The sequence below is a fragment of the Balaenoptera physalus genome (assembly GCF_965194825.1).
Source record: "Balaenoptera physalus genome assembly, chromosome: 10".
Taxonomy (NCBI): Eukaryota; Metazoa; Chordata; class Mammalia; order Artiodactyla; family Balaenopteridae; genus Balaenoptera; species Balaenoptera physalus.
Window position 1 is genome coordinate 10,964,856 of NC_138889.1, and position 22,676 is coordinate 10,987,531.

The following is a 22,676-nucleotide window of genomic DNA, read 5'->3' on the forward strand; positions in this document are numbered from 1 at the left end:
AGCATAAGGCTCTCCCTTTCCCCCTACATCTAGCCCTGCTCCTTCCCTTCCTCCCTCCTCCTTTACTCCATCTTCCTCCCCACTTCCTTCTCTTCCTCTAAAACCAACCCCCAGACTGGGAAGCCAGAGGAAGCTCTATACACTCCCACCTCCCACCCCGACACTGAAGCCGAAGGCTGCCATCTTGGTCCTTGCACCCACATCATTAATTTTAGGATTACAGGAACAAATGCTCACCTCCTGGGGGAAAAAGATAACAAGGCACCACACTGATTCCCAGATGCCTGAAATTCCACTGATAACCACAGCTGCGTTCCTTCAGCTCCAGGCTTTCTCTAAATATCAAGTATACGTTTGTCTCTGAGAAGACATTGGGATGAATCTAGCAGCTCAGAGTGAATTGGTTTTCCTTTTCCAAACACCTCATAAAGGCAGCTGGCTGGAGGGATGCTGGGTTTGGCCTGGGAAAGCAAAATAGAGAGAAGAGAAACTTGCCTGGTTCACAGCAAGGGCGCCTGAGAGGTGGAGGAGAGGAGAGAGGCTGCCTCTGCTCAAGCTGCTTCTCCACCAGGAATGTTCTCTGCCTTCCCTGGGGTCTGTGCAGGAAAAGCCTGTCGTCTCCAGAAACAGCTTAATCCCACTTACTCTTTGGCGTCTTTCTTAACCACTCTTGTCGGAAATGATTGATCTTCCATACAATATGATCACTTTGCCTAGGTGTGATCAAGATGTTGAAACATAGCAGCAAAAATATGCAGCAAAATATACATGTATACATACATATGTGTACGTATATATACGTATACATATGCATACATATATATACAGATACATATATATATATGGAGAGAGAGAGAGAGCAAATATGGCCAAATATTAAGAGTTATCTAGCAAAATGACTTTCAGACTCCTTACAATTCTTCTTCACTTCCTCAGCATGTTTTTCTGGTTTTCCTTGTCTTTCAAACCATGACGTGTACAACTATTAATAATAACAATGAACATTTGTTGAGTATGTACTGTATACCATGTGCCAGTGCCAGACACTTTACACACATCAAATGTAACCCTTAAAATCACCTTTCATGGTTGATGTTTTTATGCTCATTTTACAGAGATGGAAAAAGACTCAGAGTGGTCAGGGAATTATTTGGTCTTAGGGCCAGTTAAGTCCACATCTGTCTGACTCCAAACTCATGCTCCTTCTATTGCATCCTGCTGTACCTTGAATTGCATACAGTGTTCCAGAAACAGTCTGGAAGGTACATGCCCTCACACACACACACACACACACACACCCCTACAGAATTTATATATATATAATATATATATAAATATATATATATTAGTCTTAGAAATCAGGAGGCATTTGGGTGAGTCACTTCTCTCTAAGCCTCGATTTCTTGATCTATAAATTAAGAGAAGTCTATTTTTAAATTTCCAAAATCCTTTTCATTTTTCTAAATGACATTCGATGATTTTGATTTTCTTGAGGCTTCCTCAAATATTCTATGTAAAGCAAAACACAAGAAAATTCTCCTCCCCTTCAGGTAAGAGCACGGGTCCATTGAAAAGAGTGTAATCACCGAGTGCAAGGGGGTGCTTGCACCCCTCCATCGCCTGTCAGCAGGTGCCCTGCTGTGCAGTAAATAGTGTGCATGGCCTGTGCTGATGAGGGCGGCATAGAGGAGCCGTTCTTTGGAGAGAGTAGCAAGCAGACCCTGGGCAACTTGCACCCCGTAGGCGTTCAGTAAGTACTTGAGAAGTAGAAAATTCCTCTGTTAGGGAAAGAAAAGAGAAATAGATATTTTATATGCAGCATCCTGGTTTCTATTAAAACTTACCCCCGGCCATTTGTCTTTTTGCATCCGTGAAAGCAAGATGGGTCACCGGCAGCCCTAGGGGAGCCATCTGAGAAAATTCAGCCAGGGTTCTCACTCCTGCCACATCTCTCGAACCCATACAGTCTGATCCAGAAATAGGGCCTCAGTATATGAGGGAAATGGTGTTTTTGTCAGGGCTTGAAGACTATAGGCTTCCCTTACTTGGACTAAGTAAGCTTCCTTGAAAGGGCCGTCCAAGGCGTCTACCTGACCACTGAATCAATGCCAGCTCTTCATACATAACATTTTTAGAAAGGCGATTTGAGAGTGAGTGTTTTATGTGAGTAGAATAGTCAACTATGAGTGTTTCTTTTTTTTTATAAGTTACTTATTTTTTTATCTCCGGCTGCATTGGGTCCTCGCTGCTGCGCGTGGGCCCCCTCCAGCTGCGGCGAGCGGGGGCCACTCCTCGCCGCGGTGCACAGGCCTCTCACTGCGGTGGCTTCCCCCGCTGCAGAGCACGAGCTCCAGGCGCACGGGCCTCAGCAGTTGTGACGCACGGGCACAGCCGCTCCGCGGCACGCGGGATCCTCCCGGACCAGGGCTCGAACCCATGTCTCCTGCATGGCAGGCGGACTCTCAACCACTGTGCCACCAGGGAAGCCCCAACTCTGAGTGTTTTAATGTGAATAGTCAATTGGTTATAGAAATCGCCTTTTAAAAACTGACTCATCTCCTCAGTGGATTCATCTCCAAAGTATGTGGCTTATTTTCCCTCAGTTATATACAAATATTCATGTTGAAAAAAAAAAAGTTACCCCTGCCCCTTCTCTTTGAAGGAGGTCTTGAAGGTTCAAGAGAATCTTTAATAAATATAAATGCCCTTTAGAGAATAAAACCTTAAACTAATCTTAACGAATGTAGGCAGCAGGCATCTGAGGAAAAGCTCCTTTCTGTACTAGAGAAGAACATTTTAGCGGGAGACCCCTATGTGCCATCACCAGGTGCTTTACCTCAGCGTCTAGTTTAATTCCCATTTTGCAGATGAGAACACTAAGGCTCAGAGAGGGTAATTCTCCCAAGCTCACAGGGGTCCTTTGTTAAGTGCTGGAGCTGTAGGCAAAGGCTTCAGCCTAGGGAGCGGCCGCGGCGTCCATGACTGCATTTGCACACGGAGGGGGTCCTTACCACTGCCGCCTTACAGCACCTGTCCCCACCGTCAAAGGCCACAAGTCCCAGTCACACAACAGAGATAATTCCCTTACTTGCAGTTCTGCCACCAACCAGCTCTGTGACTTGACGCTTCAAATCTCCAAGCTGCAGTTAAATTTTGATGACCCCTAAGGTCTTTCTCAATGAAGACAAACCGTTCAGTGTCCAGGGAACCCAAGGCTGGCCCTGGGGTGTTGGGATTGCTCCGTCCTGCTCACCGGCCAGGCGGCAGGCGTGCTCGGCAGCCGCCATGAGCATTGCCGAGCCTGGGGGTGGGAATCAGAGCCCAGGCCCCTGTCCGTGTAGACTGTAGAACATGAGTGTGGGTTAAAAAGCACAGAAGCACCTGAGAAATCTGCAGGGGTCCTGGGGAACTGAGGTTCAGGGAAGACTAAAGGTGCAATGCACCCTGATCTTGAGGCTCCCTGCCTTGGTAAAGCCGCTTGTATTCACTGAGTGGCCAGTCCCCGCACTGCTGTGTTTAATTCTGGGTGTGGTATAAATAGAAATTGGTGCTCTGGCAAAAGCACACCACCCACCACTCTGTTCCTTTCCTTGTGGGACAGCAACCAAATCTGAGCCTTTGATTCCCTCTAGTGGCTCAAATTGGCAACTTTCATAGCTGATTCTTTGCATTTATTTATTCAATGTACAGAGTGCCTACTGTATGCACCAAATTGGTACTGGGTTCTCTAGCTTTGCCAGAGGTGCTTCATTTGAACATTGTCGTGTCCAGTGGAATGATCAGGGAGGGAAGCCAGAGCTCCTCCTTACAAGCTTAGCTTGGTACAGTGCAAACCGCCTCTGCTTTATGGGGACTGAGGGAGGATGGGTTTTATATGGGTTATTTCTGCCACTAAATGAGTTGTAGTGTTGCAGGAAGGGGGACCCCTTCTAGGGCCTGAGAGTGGGCTGTTGTCTAACCCTAGGAAATGAATTGTCTGAGGAGACACACGTGCTGACAAAGCAAGAGACTTTATGGGGAAGGGTTCCCCGGGCGGAGAGCAGCAGGGTAAGGGAACCCAGGAGAACTGCTCTGCCACGTGGCTTGCAGTCTCGGGTTTTAGTTTCCGGGTTGTCTCTGGCCAATCATTCTGACTCACGGTCCTTCCTGGTGACATGTGCATCGCTCAGCCAAGATGGATTCCAACGAGAAGGATTCTGGGAGGTTGGTAGGAGATACAGACTGGCATCTCCTCTCTCCTTTTGACCTTTCCTGAATTCTTCCGGTTGGTGGTAGCTTGTCAGTTCCGAGTTCCTTACCAGGACCTCCTGTTGTAAGATAACTCACGCAAGTGGTTACTGTTGTGCCTGACCAGGAAGGGCAGTTTTGGTCAGTGGTTCCCCTAACAGTAGGACCTTGGGCCGACTCCTTTATTCCCAGACCTCAGGTTGCTCATTGGTAAAATCATTGTGTGGGTTAGATTCAAATCCATCTAACACATATTTATTGAGCACCTGCAGTGTGTGAGACCCAGGCTGAGTGCTCCGGGCATGCAGTAGTGAACAGAACTTGATCTCAAGGAGCTTAGAGGCTAACGGGAGAACCAGACGTCCAGGAAGCCACATAAAACAAAGGGCACGAGATCACACTGTTGCTACAACATGGCAGAGGTAACTGAGAAACCACAGGAGCCTAACTCGGATTCAGAGATACACACCATGAGTTCGAAACAACAAACACCAAGCGTCAAAGGGAAGAAGAAGAGGAAGGCCCCTTATCAACTCCAGGACTATGAAAGTGAGAAGGTACGGAAGACAGTCATGAAGGTAAAATCAACCCTTTGGCAGAGTGTGGAAAAATGTAAGAAAGGGAAGAAGTCCATGATATTAGTCTTCTACCGCCAGCAGAATAAAAAAAAGAATGAAAATCAGCCAGAGGAGGATGAAGAAGTCCTGGAGAGTTCTTCCAGCAGTTCATCAAGTACTGCCCTGTGTCTACGAGGTAACTGAGACCTTGCTGTCTCTGTTGTCTCTCCAGAAAAAGCACTGGAGAAATGGTCATTTGTGTAGAGATCAAACACAAATGGTCACCTGTGTAGAGACCAAATAAAGCACTCAGATGTTGATGATTAAAATACCAACAAGCTGTAAAAACAAAAACAAAAACAAAAAACAAAGGGCACGTGCAGCATAGCATGGTTGTCAGTGTGAGCTTCGCAGTGAGACAGATCTGGGTGGAGACCAGCACTGCCACATTGCGCTAGCTGTATGATATTGGGCAAGTTGCTAACCCCTTCTGTACATTTCCTCAGTAATTTTGGATAATAACCCTTTCTTTATAAAGTGGCTGCTCAGTGTAGAGCCACACCATTGGAAGTGCTCACTACGTGGCGGCCACGCCCACTGCAGTGTCACGTTCTAAACTGAAATAACAGAAACCTTCTTGAGAATGTCAATTAGACCCCACGAGGGGCTTGTCTTTTGGTTCTGAGGCCCCTTCTTATGCTCAGCAGATTTCTCTAGTCTCCTTTCTTGGCCATGGAGCTTGGGAATCCACCCGCTGCTTCTCTTGGGGTCTACCTCCGAGGCGCCCTGCATTTCAGCCCATCAGCCCCCCTGAGCGAGAACCACAATCTCCTCTGCTCCCTTCTTCCTTGTTTCATTTCCCTGCAGGCAAGAAGACAGGCCCTTCTCCTTCCTACAGATGTGCTGCTAATCAATTTGGGGAAATGAACGGGGAATAAGAGAGGTAGTTTATATGCGTCTGTTGGTCACGACCCTTGGTCTTTAGTGCTTAAAACCCTTCTAAAGTGGCAGAGTGAGTTCTCTGCCAGAGAGAGGGTTTCACACAAGCCCTGGCACTTGGGGCTGTTCCATCTCAGAGGTTGTGTGATTCTGTTCCATTGTGAATGGCTTGAAAGAGATAATTTTTGACGCTGAGCTTCTTTATCACTGTGTAAGGAGATAAAGGAGGATCAGAGCTAAAGCACACCTTTAATGCCAGACACATCATACCTAGAATCAGGTGAGGTTTCATCATATCAATTTATTGGTCATCAATACTGTAGATTTAATAGTCATGTACTAAGAGAGACTTCCCTGGAGTTCCAGCAGTTAAGACTCCGAGCTTCCACTGCAGGGGGGCGCATGTTCGATCCCTGGTTGGGGAACTAAGATCCCACATGCCATTCGGTGCAGCCAAAAAGTAAAAAAAAAAAGAAAAAGTCAGGTACTAAGAGATGAATAGGAAGGAGAGAAGGTGAACTTGGCATGTAAAGTTGCTGACACCATACCATTCCTGGAAAAAGATGACAGTTAAAGAAAGCAAAAGTGGAACTGAATTCCTATTGGCCAAAGGAATATTGGATGGATGAAGGGACAGGATCCAAATGTGGTAACTTGGAATTCTGCTTTGGATAGAAAGTGCTGCTTGATATTTTGAAGCCATATGATACGAAACTACAGAGAAAAGGGTAGGGGACTAAGAGGTACAAACCATGATGTATCAAATAAGCTACAAGGATATACTGTACAACATGGGGAATATAGCCAATATTTTATAATAACTATAAATGAAGTATAACATTTAAAAATTGTGAATCACTATATTGAACACCTGTAACTTATATAGAATATTATATCAATTATAACTCAATTTTAAAAAAAAGAAAGAAACTACAGAGAATGAAAGATAGAAGTTGGCGGGGGTGGCAAGGTAGGAGGATGTGTGTCCCTAAAGGAAGCAGGGACTGCCTGTAAGAGCCCACTTGCTCCCAGAGGCGATGCTGCACTTAGAGTTCTGTGAGGGCAGCCTGACTTTAAGAACATTCTCAGGAGTGAACCAGTATCTGGAGCCTGTTCTGGGAGGAGGCCAACCCTGCCTTCCCTTTTAGGTTCCGTCCTTCTGGAAGCCTTTGCTAGTGGAGGAGAGAAAGGTCAAAAGACAAAGCTGTTGTTGACCTGAGTTATTTCATTGTTCCTGAAAACCCAGTAAGGTAGGAAAGGTGGGCATTAGCTGGAGTGTAATTTGGGGGGTTAAGGAAGATATGATGAATTCAATTAATATGGAAGAGCCAGTGTGAGACCCGGGACTTCTATCACTTCTGGTCCAGGATTCTTCCAACACTCTGACTCGCCCCTTGCCCACAGAAACATCCAATAGCTATTAGTTGTAATATTTGCTTCCTGCACGTTGCAATCCAGTTTCTGCGTGATTCATCAGAGGTTTTCCTCTTCCAGTTTCCTGCTATGTTGGAACCTTGGGGACTCACACTGAGATCAAGAGAGTGGCAGAGGAAAAGGTCACTTTGCCCTGTCACCATCAACTGGGGCTCCCAGAAAAAGACACCCTGGACATCGAATGGCTGCTCACCGATCATGAAGGGAACCAAAAAGTGGTGAGTGTGCGCCCGGCTAGAGCCCCGCCTCCTCTCCTCCCATCCTCCCTCGCCTCTCTCCTTGTGTCAGTAAGGGCTAGAAACTGCTTTTCTAGCTAGAAAAAGGCTAGAGTCTTCCAGATGCAAAACTATAAACAAGAAAGGGTACTGGGTTGCGAGGGTAAGAGATTCTATGTTTCCTGGGCAAGCAAGAACTACGAGAAAGCCATCTATCATTTGCCTAAGGAGGGAATCTGCACTAGTAGGGTCTTTCCTATGAAGGGGGCTAGGATGAAGCAGCTAGATTGCCTAGTCTAGTGGGCCAGAACCACACCTGTACTGGGAATCTTGCTCCTCTTCCTCCCCTGAAACCATCACCACCTGCCGATGCTTAAGCTTTGCACAGTCATGGCTTCTGAACTCTAAGATTGTATAATATGATAAACAATATAAGATACAGAGGAACAAGTACAGGACATAAATAGAAATGTTTAACACATGTATAACTGGTTAGCAAAAGAACTGATACTGGTTCTAGAGTTGGAAAACAAAGGAGCTGGCCCTGGGTCTGCAGTGCTCAAGTTCTGTAGGACCACCAGGGTGGTCCATTGGTTTCTATAAGCTTCTGGCGGTGTGAACAGAACTTGTCACACTCTGCTCCTGGTGACCCCCTGGTCTGGTCTTCATTAGAGAATGAGAAGTAGGTAACCTATTGTTACCATCCGTTCTGCCTTGGCTGCACTCAGCCACTGTACCTTGCCTCAACCTAGGTTTTCTAGCATAACTATTCTCACTCCCTTTACCCATTGACTTATTTTTAAAAATCTTTTTGTTGAAAGTCTTGTGATTTTAAAAAAACAAAAAACAAAAAACAAACAAAAAACTATAACCTAGGGAAGCTGACTTTAGACTTTCCTTCGTTTTCAGAACTTTACTTCTTACCCTACAAAAAGTGCAAAGTTGTCCTTTCCTCTCCTCTGTCTATACTACTAATTTCATAAGGTGGTTTATGCAGGGAGAAGCAAAGGTTTTCGCTGAAAATATAATTCAGGATCACGGTTGGAGTTTAACTTGCTTACAGAGCTGCCTACATCACCTTGTTATTTTGATACCGCTTGTCATTTTGTTCTCATAGTACATCATCCCAAGACTCACTCTGTTCTCTCGAGAGCAAGGTCACCTTAACCTGTGCATGTTTATTCCAACAATTTCATAATCAATCCTAGACATGATACTCTCAGTTCTGAAGGAAGGAAGTAAGAGGCCATGTTCCTCTAATAAAAATCCAAGAATGACGCCACTCATCTAACTTTCACCCAAGCGGTTTCATTTAAACTAAAGAAAAAAAGAGTTGCTTGGTTATGTAGCCAAGTGAACTTAAGGGTTGATTAAAGAAGGCCACTGATACGGCTTCTGTTATCACTCTGATAAGCAGGCACAGTTCCCTACTTATCTTCAGTGAATGCTCTGAAGTAAGGATTGCCATTTATTCAGTCATTCACATGGCATGAATTTATTTTGCACTTACTGTATGCTACGGTAGGGTAGGCACTGGGGTACAATAGTGAAGAAGATATCAGCATCCCTGCCTTCTTGGAGCTTAAAGCGAAATGTCATTCAATAATTTAAAAAATTTTTTTTGAATTTTATTTTATTTTTTTATTTTATTTTTTACTAATAAGAATAGCAGGTTCTTATTAGTTATCTATTTTATACATATTAGTGTATATATGTCAATCCCAATCTCCCCCAAGAAATTTTTTTTAAGGACAGAACAATAAATATTAGCTACATGCCAGGCACAAATCTGTTTAGCACATACTATCTCACTTAACTTAAGCCTCATAACCAGGATTATTGGTGCCATTTCACAAATAAGGAACTAAGGCACGTGCATATACACATACAAAGTGAGAAGATTGCTTAAAGTCACCCATTTTTGACATTGGGCACGCTGACATCGGTACCTGGGCTATTAACCACTCGCTATGTCACCTTCATAAATAATTTGAAATTAGAAAATGTGCTGCTATATAGGAAATAAGGAGAATATGGGGAGAAAATTATTCCAGACAGAATTAATTATGCAGAGATTCTGTTGCTGGAAAAAGCTGAGCACTATTGGAAGTTCTGAAATACCAAAAATCAGTTTAGTTAAATATAATAAATATTGGATTCCCACTAAACACACATACTGTCTCTCATAAAGGAGCTACTTGAACAGATACATATCATGATAGAGATAAGCAGAGTGTTCTAGAGGAAAACAAAGGAGGAGCCACTGGCTGAGAGCCCTTGGAGGAGGGGAGAGGTCAAGGTGTGCTTCTCAAGGAGTGCAAGTGTGAGCCTGTGGGTTGCAGGACCAGAAACTGAAAGGTCTTGCCTGCCATACCAGGAAGCTGAGAATTTTTCCTACAAGGTCATGGCGTTCTTGAAGGCTTTTAAGAGTGAAAAGGGCATCTTTGCATTTTAGAGCATGCACTCTGGCTCTGTGAGGCTGATCTAAGCGGGACTCCAGTAGAAACAAGGTCAGTTGAACAGTTTCCGGCTATACGATAAGGGCTTAAACTGCAGTCGTGGGGAGTTGGGATACCAAGCAGTGGGTGAAGTTGCCAGAGCTGGTTAATTGCCAGGGGGTTGGGAGTGAGAGTAAGGGGGGCCAAGGAAGAAAATACAGGAAGGGTTGGAACAGACGCGGTGCTTATTTTTCTTTTTCTTTTTTTTTTGGCTGCGCTGCGCGGCTTGCAGGATCTTAGTTCCCCAAACAGGGATTGAACCTGTGCCCCCTGCAGTGGAAGTTCAGAGACCTAACCACTGGACCACCAGGGAATTCCCGGATGTGAGGCTAACCAATGACCTATATCCCAAGGTTAGCTTTGCGTTTCAATCTGAGCAGAAACACTTTCATCCCTCTTGTCTAGGATGCTCAGATATGCAGGGGACATTTAGGGGTGGGTAGCCAGCCTCAGGGATATTTGAATTTCAACCTAGAGAGCATGGCCGCTAGAAATCTGGAGCTTTCCTCCTGGTTCTAGGATGGAAACACGGTAGAATTTCCAACATAAGAGCGCTTACCTCCCCCAAGGTCAGTCAGGAACTCACAACATTTCCCCTCTATTTTTCAGTTGGAGAAATCAGGACAGAGATGTTCCAATTCCCATGCCAACCCTCTTGGCCACTCTTTCACCCTTTCCCCTTTCTCTTTGGCTTTAAGCAAGAAAAATCCTGATCTAAAACATAGAGAGAGGGGCCTACATCCATCTCCTTCAAGGCAGTTTCACAACTGCTACGTAGGGCCTGGCACAGCAGAGCAACTGCCAGAAAGTTGCACTGTTCCACTGGAGTCCTAACAAATTGTCCTGCCTTCTTTCCCTAAAAATGCATCCGGAGCAGGTCCACCAGGAATGTCATAAGACAAACAGCCCTACAACAGCTGCGATTCATATATTTAATTTGTTTGTTTGCAGAAGGATTAAATTTATTCACTGTTCCCCCATCACACCCCTATTGATGCATGGCTTAGTCTCAGCACTACATCCCCTAGAATTAAAAAAACAAAATAAAACAGACAGGCACACAAGTATCCGAGATTCAATGTGTGTCTGAACAAAAAAAAGAAAGAGTCAAATTGCAAGGCTGTAACTGAGCCCCAACTCATGTCAGAAGTGTTGTGAAATTCTCATATTAAATAAGGGTTATTTAATTATATTAAGATTATTTTTTTTAATAAATTTATTTATTTTTGGCTGCGTTGGGTCTTCCTTGCTGCACGTGGGCTTTCTCTCGCTGAGGCGAGCGGGGGCTACGCTTCGTTGCGGTGCGCGGGCTTCTCATTGCTGTGGCTTGTCTTGTTGCGGAGCACGGGCTCTAGGCATGCGGGCTTCCGTAGTTGTGGCACACGGGCTCAGTAGTTGTGGCTTGCGGGCTCTAGAGCGCAGGCTCAGTAGTTGTGGCTCACGGGTTTAGTTGCTCTGAGGCATGTGCGATCTTCCCGGACCAGGCAGGCATTGGCAGGCAGATTCTTAACCACTGCGCCACCGGGGAAGTCCCTATTAATATTATTTTGGGGGAATTCCCTGGCGGTCCAGTGGTTAGGACTCCGCGCTTTCACTGCCGAGGGCACGGTGTGATCCCTGATCTGGGAACTAAGATCCTGCAAGCCAAAAAAAAAAAAAAAAAATTATTTTGAAGTTGTATAATCTCTGCTTCCCAAAGATGTTAAATACTTACCTGTAGTTATCTCTTTTTTCTTCATTTAATATTAGGACAGGATTTGGGGGAAAGGCAGGGAAAAGCAATATACCAGGAAAGCATGTATACACAGAAGGTGACCCTCAAGCTTGATCTTGAGACCTGTGTAGGTGTGGTTTAGGTAAAAATAAAAGGAGAAGCATTTCAGAAGGAGAAGACTGTATGATTCAAGACAAAGACACATCAGAGGACATTGTTCGGAATCAAGGGACTCAAGTTTGGGGACTAGGCTCTTCAGAGATGTGAGGGCAGGGGTCAAAGCTGAGGTGTGGTCCGGCCTGCACTGGCCTTAGGGGCCACATTCAGAGGGTCAAACTGTAGACCACGTGTGCACAGGTGATGGGAAACAATGGAGGCTTTTAGCCAGGAGAGCTCCACTATAGAAATTGAATGGAATGAATGGGCTGAGCAGTTTGGAAACCTTAGAGGCTTCCTTGAACCCAGAATCTGCCTAATAAAAGTGATCATGAACACTTACTATCTCATCCCACAAAAGTCCTATGAAGTAGCTTGTCCCTGTGTGACAGTTGAGGACCTTAAGGTTTAGAAAAGTTCATTAGTTGAGCCCAGGCACACAGCTGTAGGTGGAGGAGCTCTCATTTGAATACAGAGGACTACCGACTTCCCAGCCAGTAGCGTTTCTCAAAATTAGGACTCAGCAGTGGATCCTAAGCAGCCAGCCATTTTGTTTTAATATAGACTGGAAAGTATCAGGGCATATGGCACATACACTGTTTCATGAAACTTATGTTTCAGTTATATATGTGTATGCTCTGTGTGTGCTGGGTCAGGAAGAAAAATGTATTTCTTAGTGTGTGCCTGTTCAAAACGTTAGAAAGCTCCTATGGTAGTGAACTTCTAACAGTCCAAAGCAGTCAGATTCAACTCTGGACCACACCTCCTAAGGCTCTCCAAAGTTAAAAGTACCTTTTAAGACAAAGGTATCTCCTGATATTAGTCCAAATACTAAAATGAACAAGGAAGAAATCCCCTGGACCACAAAGGGTCACCAACCTCCCACAGCCCAAAAAACCCAAAAGTCCCTAAAAATCACCCAGCTCTGTACTGATTTCTAGGTTTAGAGTCTCTTTGTTCTTAGGAAGCACATAGGTGATGTGCACCTACATAAATGTACACAAATATGAAAAAGTCAGAAAGAAAGAAAATAACATTAATTGAGTGCCTATTAAGTGTTCCACGCTTACTTGTTCTATCTCCAAACATCAGCCCCCCCTATTCCCTCTTAGAGAGGAGGTGAGCTCTAAAGCTTCCAGTTTTTTCCTGTTGCTAATGTGTTTCATCCTCTCCCCATTGTCCCACTGGTTTGGCATTTCTATGGCAGCTCCTCTACCCTGTAAGAAACCTATTCTTCCCATGGAGTGCAACAGGAGGTGGGGCAAGAACGCCCTGCAAACGTTTAAAACGAACAAGTACCATATCGTGAGGATGTGGTCCTAGATCCTCCTGGTCTGAGTCTAAAGCACAGGGCTTTAAGTCGAACACCAGGAACCCTAAGGAATTATCTGCAAAATAAGATGTCATGTACATTTTTCTGGGTCAGAGTTCATAGGTTTTATCTGATTGGGAGAAAAACAAAAAGCAGTGAGGTGGGATGAAGAAATTATTCAGAAATGTTGCTGGCCACCTCCTGGAACATGAGGCTGGTTGCCTTTTAAGGGATAAGAATAGGATAGAAACCTCTCCCTGGCCCTAAGAACTCCCTGGCATGCCCAGCCTCAGTGGGAAATGCAGTTATTAATTAGCAACTACAGGAGGGCCCAAAAGAACTACCCCATTCTAGCAGGATAGAACCTTTTTTTTTTTTTTTTTTCAACTGCAGGGCCCCAGTTTCAGGTTAAAGATATATGTACCCACCCCATGGAAGGCACTCTACAAATATTTATTAAACAAAAGAATGGCCTTAAATCTAAGCAGTGTATTGGAGAGCCTACTTCCTTAATCTCCTTCATCTTGTCTTAAACTTTTCACTGTGTGATGCTGCCTTTTTTTTTTTTTTCTTGAATGCAAGGAGTTAATATTTGTTGTGTTTAGAACAGTGCCCAGCACAAAATAAATACCACATACATGTTTGTTAAATAAAAACAAAAAACCCTGAGTGGATGTATTGTACTGTGTTGGTGGATTTTCATGTCTACATGTAATTCACATGCTTGATCCCAGAGCCAAGCACTGTGCTGGCAGAGGAGTTGCTAAACGGTCATCGAGGGAAGGAACTGTGCCCATTCTCAAATGTCGTCTCTTAAATTTTTTTTTTTTTTTTTTGTCCACACCACACGGCTTGTGGGATCTCAGTTCCCCCACTAGGGATTGAACCTGGGCCACGGCAGTGAAAGCCCGGAATCCTAACCACTCAGCCACCAGGGAACTCCCATCTTAAATTTAATTCTTCCTATAAGCCTGTGAAGTCGGTAGGGTAAGGATTGTTATAGTAGTTTTCTTTTAATATGTGAGGAACATGAGACCTTAGTTCATCTAAAGAAAACTTGGACTCTAAACCTTTCAGACTTGCAAACATGAAGGACCTGTCTGATAGATTTCAGGGCTCGGATCTGAACCCAAGATTCCTACAGTTAAAGCCCTCTGCCCCACCCCCCATGCTTTTCCTGTATTTTCCGGAATATTCCTCAGCTTGAAGACGGTGTTCAGGAGGCACCTCCCTAGAGGGTAAGTTGTGGAGGTGGCAGTTTTCAGGCTAGAGTGGGGAGAGAGCCTCTACTGGTATGATAACGAGGAGAATTAGCTCTCCAGTTGGCTGTTTCCCCGCCCCCATGCCTCCAAGGCCTCCTCCTGGTCTGTGGTCTCATGGAGACTTCACCAGTGACTCAGAGAGCCTCTAGGAAGAGAGGGTGGGAGGAAGAGCAGCTGTCAGCCAGAGGTGAGGCGGGACTTGAATATTAAGCGATCCAAGATGACAGTCATTCGTTTTACTCTGAGCTTGTTGGTATTTTACTGGAGTTCTCGTTCTTGTGTTTCCATATCCACTATATGAATAGCCTCATTCTCCCTTCTGTGTTCCTGGTCTCTTATTCATGCTTTCAGCGATCTTACCCAGTCTCCTGGCTTTAAACACCAACCACATGCTTATAATTCCTAAATCCCTATTTCCAGTCCAGGCCTCACCCCGGCACAGAAGACTCACAAGTATGCAGCTGCTTACTCCACACCTCCTTTGGGTGTCTAGCAGGTACCTCAAATGGAGTAAGTCCAAAACTAAACTCCTGACCCCTCCCCAGTCCCCACGCTCTGACCCCACACCTGCTCTGTGCAGTCTTCCCCCTCTTGGTTGAGGGCAGTTCTCTCCCTGCGTGGACTCATGCCAAAAACCTGGGAGTAGTCCTGGACTCCTTTTCTCTTGTCGAGAAAGATGAATCAGTCGATCTAAGAAAGAATTGGAAAATTTTATTTGAGCCCAGTTTGAGGATTGTAACCCGGGAAGAGCATCTCAGAAAGCTCTGAGAACTGTTCTGCCCCTTAGAAGTCAAGACACAGTTTATACACGTTTTTTATTTATTTATTTATTTTATTTTTATGTAGTTTTTGGCTGCGTTGGGTCTTCGTTGCTGCACGCGGGCTTTCTCTAGTCGCGGCGAGCGGAGGCTACTCTTCCTTGCGGTGCACGGGCTTCTCATTGTGGTGGCTTCTCTTGTTGCGGAGCATGGGCTCTAGGCACATGGGCTTCAGGAGTTGTGGCACATGGTCTCAGTAGTTGTGGCTCGTGGGCTCTAGAGCGCAGGCTCAGTAGTTGCGGCGCACGGGCTTATTTGCTCCGCGGCATGTGGGATCCTCCCGGACCAGGGCTTGAACCTGTGTCCCCTGCATTGGCAGGCGGATTCTTAACCACTGCGCCAGCAGGGAAGCCCTATATACGTTTTTTGAGCCAGAGGGCTGTACGTTAAATGACATATGATCGACAGGTTACATAATTCAGATTTAAGCACCATTGTGGTGGGTCATGTGACCCTTTACAAGATCAAGATCTCTAAGGAGTTGTCTTGCTGAGGCTAGGAGAATGTTGCTCTTTCCAGCTGAGCAGGCATTCCTGCTGATGGGGGGTGTGGTCAGTGCAAAATGCAGACACATGATGCAGAGCGGGGTGGGGGGCTGGGGGCAAAGGGCAAAGAAGAATCTTTATGTTTAAATCGTTCTTGTCTTGCCATAAATATGAATTTTAGTTCACACTCTCATGCCACAAACATTTCAATAAGGTGGTCAGTCAGTCTATTGGGAAATCTAGTAGGTTCTATCTCAAAATCCATTCAGAATCTGATGACTTCTTATCACTTCCATTGCTTCCCTTCCAGGCAGCGTATCTCTTGCCTGGATCTTCACTACAGTGGCCTCCTGACTGGTTTTCCTGTATCCACCCTTGGCCTCCTACAGCCTATTCTCAAAACATTAATTGTTCTTGATACTCCTCTGCTCAGAGCCCTCTAGTGGCCCCCCATTTCCCTCAGAGTAAAAGCCATCTTTACAGTGGCCCACGAGGCCCTACGTGATGAGGCCCCAGCGCCTGACTTCATCTACTATCCTCCAGCTACCTGCCCTCCCTGCTGTTCCTCAAACATGCCAGGCGCCCTCCCACCTGAGGGCCTTTGCACTGGCTCTTTCCTCTGCCTAGAACTCTCTGCCCCGAGATAACTCCAAGGCTAGGTCTGTGTCTCCTTCAAGTGTGTGCTCTAATTTCACCTTGCAGTGAGGTCTACCTTGATGACCTTATTTAAATTGCAGTCTGTCTCCCTGGCCCACAACCCCCCTCCCCCGCTCTGTTATTTTCATAGTATTTCACGCTGTCAGATCTCCCATATAATGTTCTTCTATGTCTGTTTTCCATCACTAGAATATATGCTTCTCAAGGGCTGGATTTTTACATGTTGTGTTCCCTGATAATCCCCCCAGTGTCTAAAACAGGTGCTGGCACATAGTGGAGGCTCAAAATGTGTTGAATAAATGACTGTCATCTTGGATGTCTTCAGCTTAAGGTTCAAGTCCAGCCTTTGGTCACATGTCCAGCCTCACCTGTGGGTGATTCTCCCTCCTAGCCTCTCTTCGCTCTCCTAAATATTCTCTAACTGGCCGTGCTTGCCAATTTGCTTTATTTTTTTTGGCCGTGCCACATGGCTTGTGGGATCTTAGTTCCCTGTCCAGGGATCAAACCCGTGCCCCCTGCAGTGAAGCACAGAGTCCTAACCACTGGACCACGTGGTTAGGGGACGCCCCCAGTTTGCTTTAAGACGTCTTTGAAGAGTTCACCTCAGCCTTAGGGAGCAGCCTGATGGTGCTGTCCTAGCGAAGCTGCCCCAGTTCCCCCTCCACCCTCATCCCAGTAAGAAGGAGGCACCCCCATAGTGCTGTTCCCAGTAACCTTTCAGGTTCTCTAATGTAAAGACTCAGCGAGTTGAACCTGGAGACCACACCCTAAGGGAGGCAGCTGTAGGGGAGCGGGGAGCACAGGGAAACAGCCTTCAAGGGATCTAATTCCCCTCATTGTCATACCAAAGTGGCTTTCTCTGTACGGAGCCTGAAAACTTGGCCCTTCCCTGCCATACACCACAGGGAGGTGCCTCCTGAACATCAGCTTTATGCTTAGGGTCCAAGTTTTCTGGAGATGAATTAGGGTCTAATTTTCCTCATGTATTAACTTCTGCAGAAATGGAAATTAACTTGTGGAATGCTGATGGTGATGCCAAGCTTCCTATCCATAGGATGGAAATGGTTCCTGTTCATAGAGATGCAAATGAATTTTTGTCCAAAGGAGAATGTAAACTCTTTAGTCCAATTCTCCTGTGGACCTGTTGTAACAGCTTTCTGGTTCCATCATTAATTAACGAGTTAAGTAAAATCTTTGATACATGTTTATTTTCTACGTAAACGAGAGTCGCGATTTCACCTTTTTTAAAAATAGTTGTTCTTTCAAACTGTAAGGGAGGAAAAAAATATCTTTTTCCCTCTACCCTCCTAGGTGTTCAGGCTGGGGCACTGTCAGTTAGATTGACAAAAGACAGGTTAATAAGAAAAAAAGCAAACATTTTATTAACCCATGCATTGTGTAAGTAACACCTGGGAGTACCCAGCAATGAGTGACTCAAAGAGGCGGTTAAAGTATACCTAACTTAGTGTGCGAAGGGAGGGGTAGAAAGGGCACTTACGGAAAAGCACATGACCTTTTGGAAAGATAAATGGGCCCTTAGAAGAATAGATGGGAGGTGTGGTAGTTTGTGACAGTGTCTGGGTGTGATGCCCACCTCTGATCTCCCAGAAGGGAAGGTTAGAGTTGCCCTGGGAAAGGGGATTTATGGACACAAATTCTTTGGGGAGGCTCTGCTTTTAGGCAGAGAAGGGATTTCAGGAGCTCAAGTGACTTCAGCTGAAATTTATCCTTATGCATATACAAAGTGGCATGTTTGGGGGTGGCATGTCCTGGTCCCTGACAACACTTATAAAATTCATTTCCCTGTATTGTTGTCATCTCTAGAACAGTGCCAAATGTAGAGTGTGTTTTCAATTAGTGTTTATTAAATAAACGATTGCCGGGTTGCAAAATTGCCTAGCCAAAGACAGCCAATGGCAACAGACATACATAAAATCAGAGCGGCCTGAAGGGTCTCCCAGACAATGCCCAGAATTATAGAAAGAGGATCCAGCAACCTGTTTGCCCAATGTCTTGTCTTTCACACTTTCTCCTCACATAAAAATGGTGCCAAGACATGCTATGGATGACAGCATTCTTAGTCTGAGTGTCCTATCAGGGAAGGTTTCGTAAGGAATTAACATTGATTTGGGGTTTAAAAGAATGAATAGGGATTCTTTATGTGGAGAGATGGAGAAAGGGGAGTTTCTAAGTGGAAAAATGCAGTGGGCAAAGGCATGTGAGCACAAAGAAAGCGCACCTCATATGAAAGCAAGGGAAATGTACCGTGTCTACACCCAGGAATGTGAGGGGGACTAAATAGGAAACGAGGTTGGGAAGGTAATGCAGAGATCATTTTGATGTCCCTGGTCTGAATCTGGTCATCATTCAGAGGTGGCGTGGAGCCATGAAAGGTTTTTGATCTGGGAAAGAGCTAGCGTGAGTTTTACATTAATATTAGCTTGGCATTAACTTACATTATTATGTAAGGTAGACTGGAGAAGACAGACATCTATAGGGGCCAGGTAGCTGGAAATATAAAACTGGAGCTCAAAAATATGTTGGCAATAGAGACAAAGATGTCAGAATTATCACAACTGTGGTGTTGGTTGGAGTGAGGGGACAAAATCGAATACTGAAAACGTTTTAAGTGTATTATCGATTACAGTGTTTACCTTAGTTTTCTTACTTGCTGCTCCCCCATTTTTTTACCCCCACAAAACTGTGAGGCCCTCAGTGTAGGAACTGTGTCTTATTCCTGCTTGTTTTCCAGTGCCCAGCAAAGCACCCGGCAGATGCGTTCAATAAATAGTTGCTGAAGAAAAAGAATATGCAGAGAAAGGAGGAAACACTTTTTTTCAGAGAGGTGGTATGGGCAAAATGGATGATACTGAACAGTTTTGATATAATGGTGAGAGCATTTATGGCCGTTTTATTGGATGGCTCCATACCTTTTCAGGAAAGCGTTTCCTGTGCCGCAGAGCATCACGGGATTGACAATAGGGTTAAGGGCTTAAAGTCGAGTGAAACAATTTGGAACAGCTGCAGCCAGAAATGTGCTTGGGGGACTCCCATATGCTTGCTGCCTTTTTTTTAGTGCTGTTCTGTGTATCTGGCATGCTCCCTCCAGCAAGCTTCTCCCTGCCTCTCTCATCTCTTATTTAGTCTACTCATCTTTCAAAGCCTAACTCAAATGCCACCAACTTTTCTGGGACATTCTCTCTTGATACTCTTTCAAGTTAATCATTCCTTTTTCTATGTTTATACTTCTCTCCTTGTTAATCCTGCTAGATTATAAATTACTTGACGATGAGAAGAGGGTTTTACTTCATCTGTCTAGCCTCCTCCTGACCTGATGGGGAGCAGTCATTCCATAAATGTTTGCTGATGTTTAAATCAAGTAAGTTTAGGAATATGATTGCTAAGTGGCGGGGAGGACAAAACTGAAGTTATACGGGTTGAGGTCTTGGTAGACAAGATCAGCATGGTTTTTGTGATTACCAGGAGGTGGTGGACTAAGAGAACCAGGAAAAGTTTCAAGAACTAGAGGTAGTGTTGCAGGCAGATGAAAATCCAGTAAAAATCATGATTGTTTTTTCCTGTTGGGGAAATCTAAAGTTTGGTCTCCCTACCAGGGAAAACAAAGACATGAAGCTCACGTGTATTTTATGGAAGGAAAGGACACAATGTTTTCCCACCTAACTTACTACTTCACAGTGAAGCCAGACAAAGAAGGAAAGCCAACAATGAATCCCTCAGTATCAAACCTAGATTTTAACCATAAACTTCTACTTAACTTCAGCTGGACTTGAAACTTTTGTAAAAACAAAACACATTTTTTCATTTCATATTTTCTCCTTCATTTCCAAACTTTCTGGAAGAGCAGTTTCTGAGCAGCGAAATGAGTGCAGGTGGGACAAGGAGAGGTAACTGTGGTAACCAAAACAATGAACTGGATGGCTTTAGACGGCCGTGTTCAAATCCTGGTTCTGCTATGTGCCTGTGAAATGGGGATAGATAACGCCTACTTGGAAAAACTGTGAGAAATAAACTAGATGTAAAAGCACTTAGCACAAGGAGTGTATGTACTTTGACCAGATCATGTGCAAGTGGTAGGAAATGCAAAAGTGAGGAAGGTATGCAGGGGAAAGGTAAGTCTCCTCCCCTCCTTAGCCTCCATTCTCTCAATTCCCCTCAGAGTCAACTCTGGGGACCGTTCTGTGCATTTACTTCTTTCCTGGACTCAGCTGTGAGAACTTGAGTCTGTAACTCAAAATTAAAATTCCTTATAACACAGGGAACTATACTCAATATTTTGTAATAATCTATAAGGGAAGAGAATCTGAAAAAGATTTTATATATATATATGTATATATATGTATGTATATATGTATATATGTGTATATATATGTATATATGTATATGTGTGTATATGTATATATGTGTATATGTATATGTGTATATATGTGTATATGTATGTGTGTATATATGTACATATATGTATATATGTGTGTATGTATATATGTATTATGTATATATGTGTGTATATATCTATATATGTATACATGTGTATGTGTATATATGTGTATATATGTGTATGTATGTATATGTGTATATATGTGTATGTGTGTATATATTCATATATGTGTATATATGTGTGTATATGTGTATATATGTGTATATGTGTATATATGCGTATATGTGTATGTGTGTATATATGTGTATATATGTGTATGTGTATATATGTATATATGTGTATATATGTGTATATATGTGTATTATATATATGTGTATATACGTGTATATATGTGTATATGTGTATACATGTGTATGTGTATATGTGTTTATATGTGTTTATGTGTGTATATGTTTATATGTGTATGTATATATGTGTGTATACATGTATATATGCATATATGTGTGTATATGTGTATATATGCATATATGTGTGTATGTGTATATATGTGTATATGTGTATATATGTGTATATATGTATAAATGTGTATACGTACATATGCGTATATGTGTATATATGTGTATATGTGTATGTATGTGTATATGTGTATAGGTATATATGTGTATATATGTGTATATATATGTGTGTATATATATACATACATATATATATATATATATATATATATATATATATATCACTGAATTGCTGTGCTGTGCACCTGAAACTAACATGATATTCTAAATCAACTATACTTCAATAAAAAAAACATATAAAAATTTTTTTAATAAAAATAAAATTCCTTACCTATAAAATGGAAAAGTTCTGAGCATTTAATGCAACAATTACTACTTTATAGTTAAAATGCTACACAAATATGAGGTGTTCATATTCTTAGAAAAAGGAAGGCCTAGACAAACATAGTGTATTTAAGTTTGTTTAGAACAGAGATCTCTTGGACTCTTAGAATCACCCCCAGGCTTGACTGCTTTGTTTCATTTCCTTTCCTTTCCTCGTCTTCGTTTTTTTGGCCTCACCGCGTGGCTGCATGCAGGATCTTAGTTCCCCAATGAACCCGCGCCCCCTGCAGTGGAAGCACAGAGCCCCACCACTGGACCACCAGGAATTCCCATCCTTTCTTCATCTTGACCTCAGCTGGAGGGCAAGGCTGAGAGCCACACAACTTGACTATGCCTCCGTCTGTCCCACAGGTGATCACTTACTCCAGTCGTCATGTTTACAATAACTTGACTGAGGAACAGAAGGGCCGAGTGGCCTTTGCTTCCAATTTCCTGGCGGGTGATGCTTCCCTGCAGATTCAGCCTCTGAAGCCCAGCGACGAGGGCCGGTACACCTGCAAGGTGAAGAATTCAGGGCGCTATGTGTGGAGCCACGTCATCTTAAAAGTCTTAGGTAAGACAGAGTGCCCTCGTAAATGCCTACATCTTATTAATAAGGTCTCGGTGAGGGATAGGCAAATGTGTCACACTGGTACAAAACTTCTTGTTCAATCCTTCATATTATACAGATGTCACCTAGTCCAGTTCCCTGGGAAGAAGTGTGTATGTTTTGTATTTTAGCCGTAATGAAAGAAGAAAAAATAATCACAGTTTTCCACAGTTGTAGCCCATTACAAAATTTAAATATCCTCTAATGTTTAAATAGTATCCTCATATTTAACAAATCTCTCAGATCTGCTTCAAGTCCATTTCTCTGTTTTGTGATAGCAAGAGCTACTAAGTTCTTAATTGCTTACAAGTTCATGAACTTCTGTCCCTGTTTCAGTATTAGTAAAATCACACTCAACTTTCCTAAAATTTCCCATTATAAAAGTTTCTCTTCTTTGAGAAGTGATGAGAGAGTTTCTGAGGCAGCCTCTAAAAATTACAACAGCACCACTGGAAACAGCTGGAATTGGGTGTATACGTGTGCAGGGGATGGAAGTGGGTATATTTTGGAGGGTGATG

General features: G+C 43.8%; 1 protein-coding gene across 1 annotated transcript in view; it reads left to right on the forward strand.

Annotated features, from left to right (window-relative positions):
- The window catches only part of CLMP (CXADR like cell adhesion molecule), a 93,971-nt gene that overhangs the window by 65,591 nt on the left and 5,704 nt on the right, over positions 1-22,676 (forward strand). The window contains exons 3-4 of the mRNA XM_082410919.1: positions 7,218-7,375; positions 21,921-22,122. Coding sequence (XP_082267045.1) covers positions 7,218-7,375; positions 21,921-22,122 — 360 coding nt within the window. The remainder of the gene's footprint in view (positions 1-7,217; positions 7,376-21,920; positions 22,123-22,676) is intronic.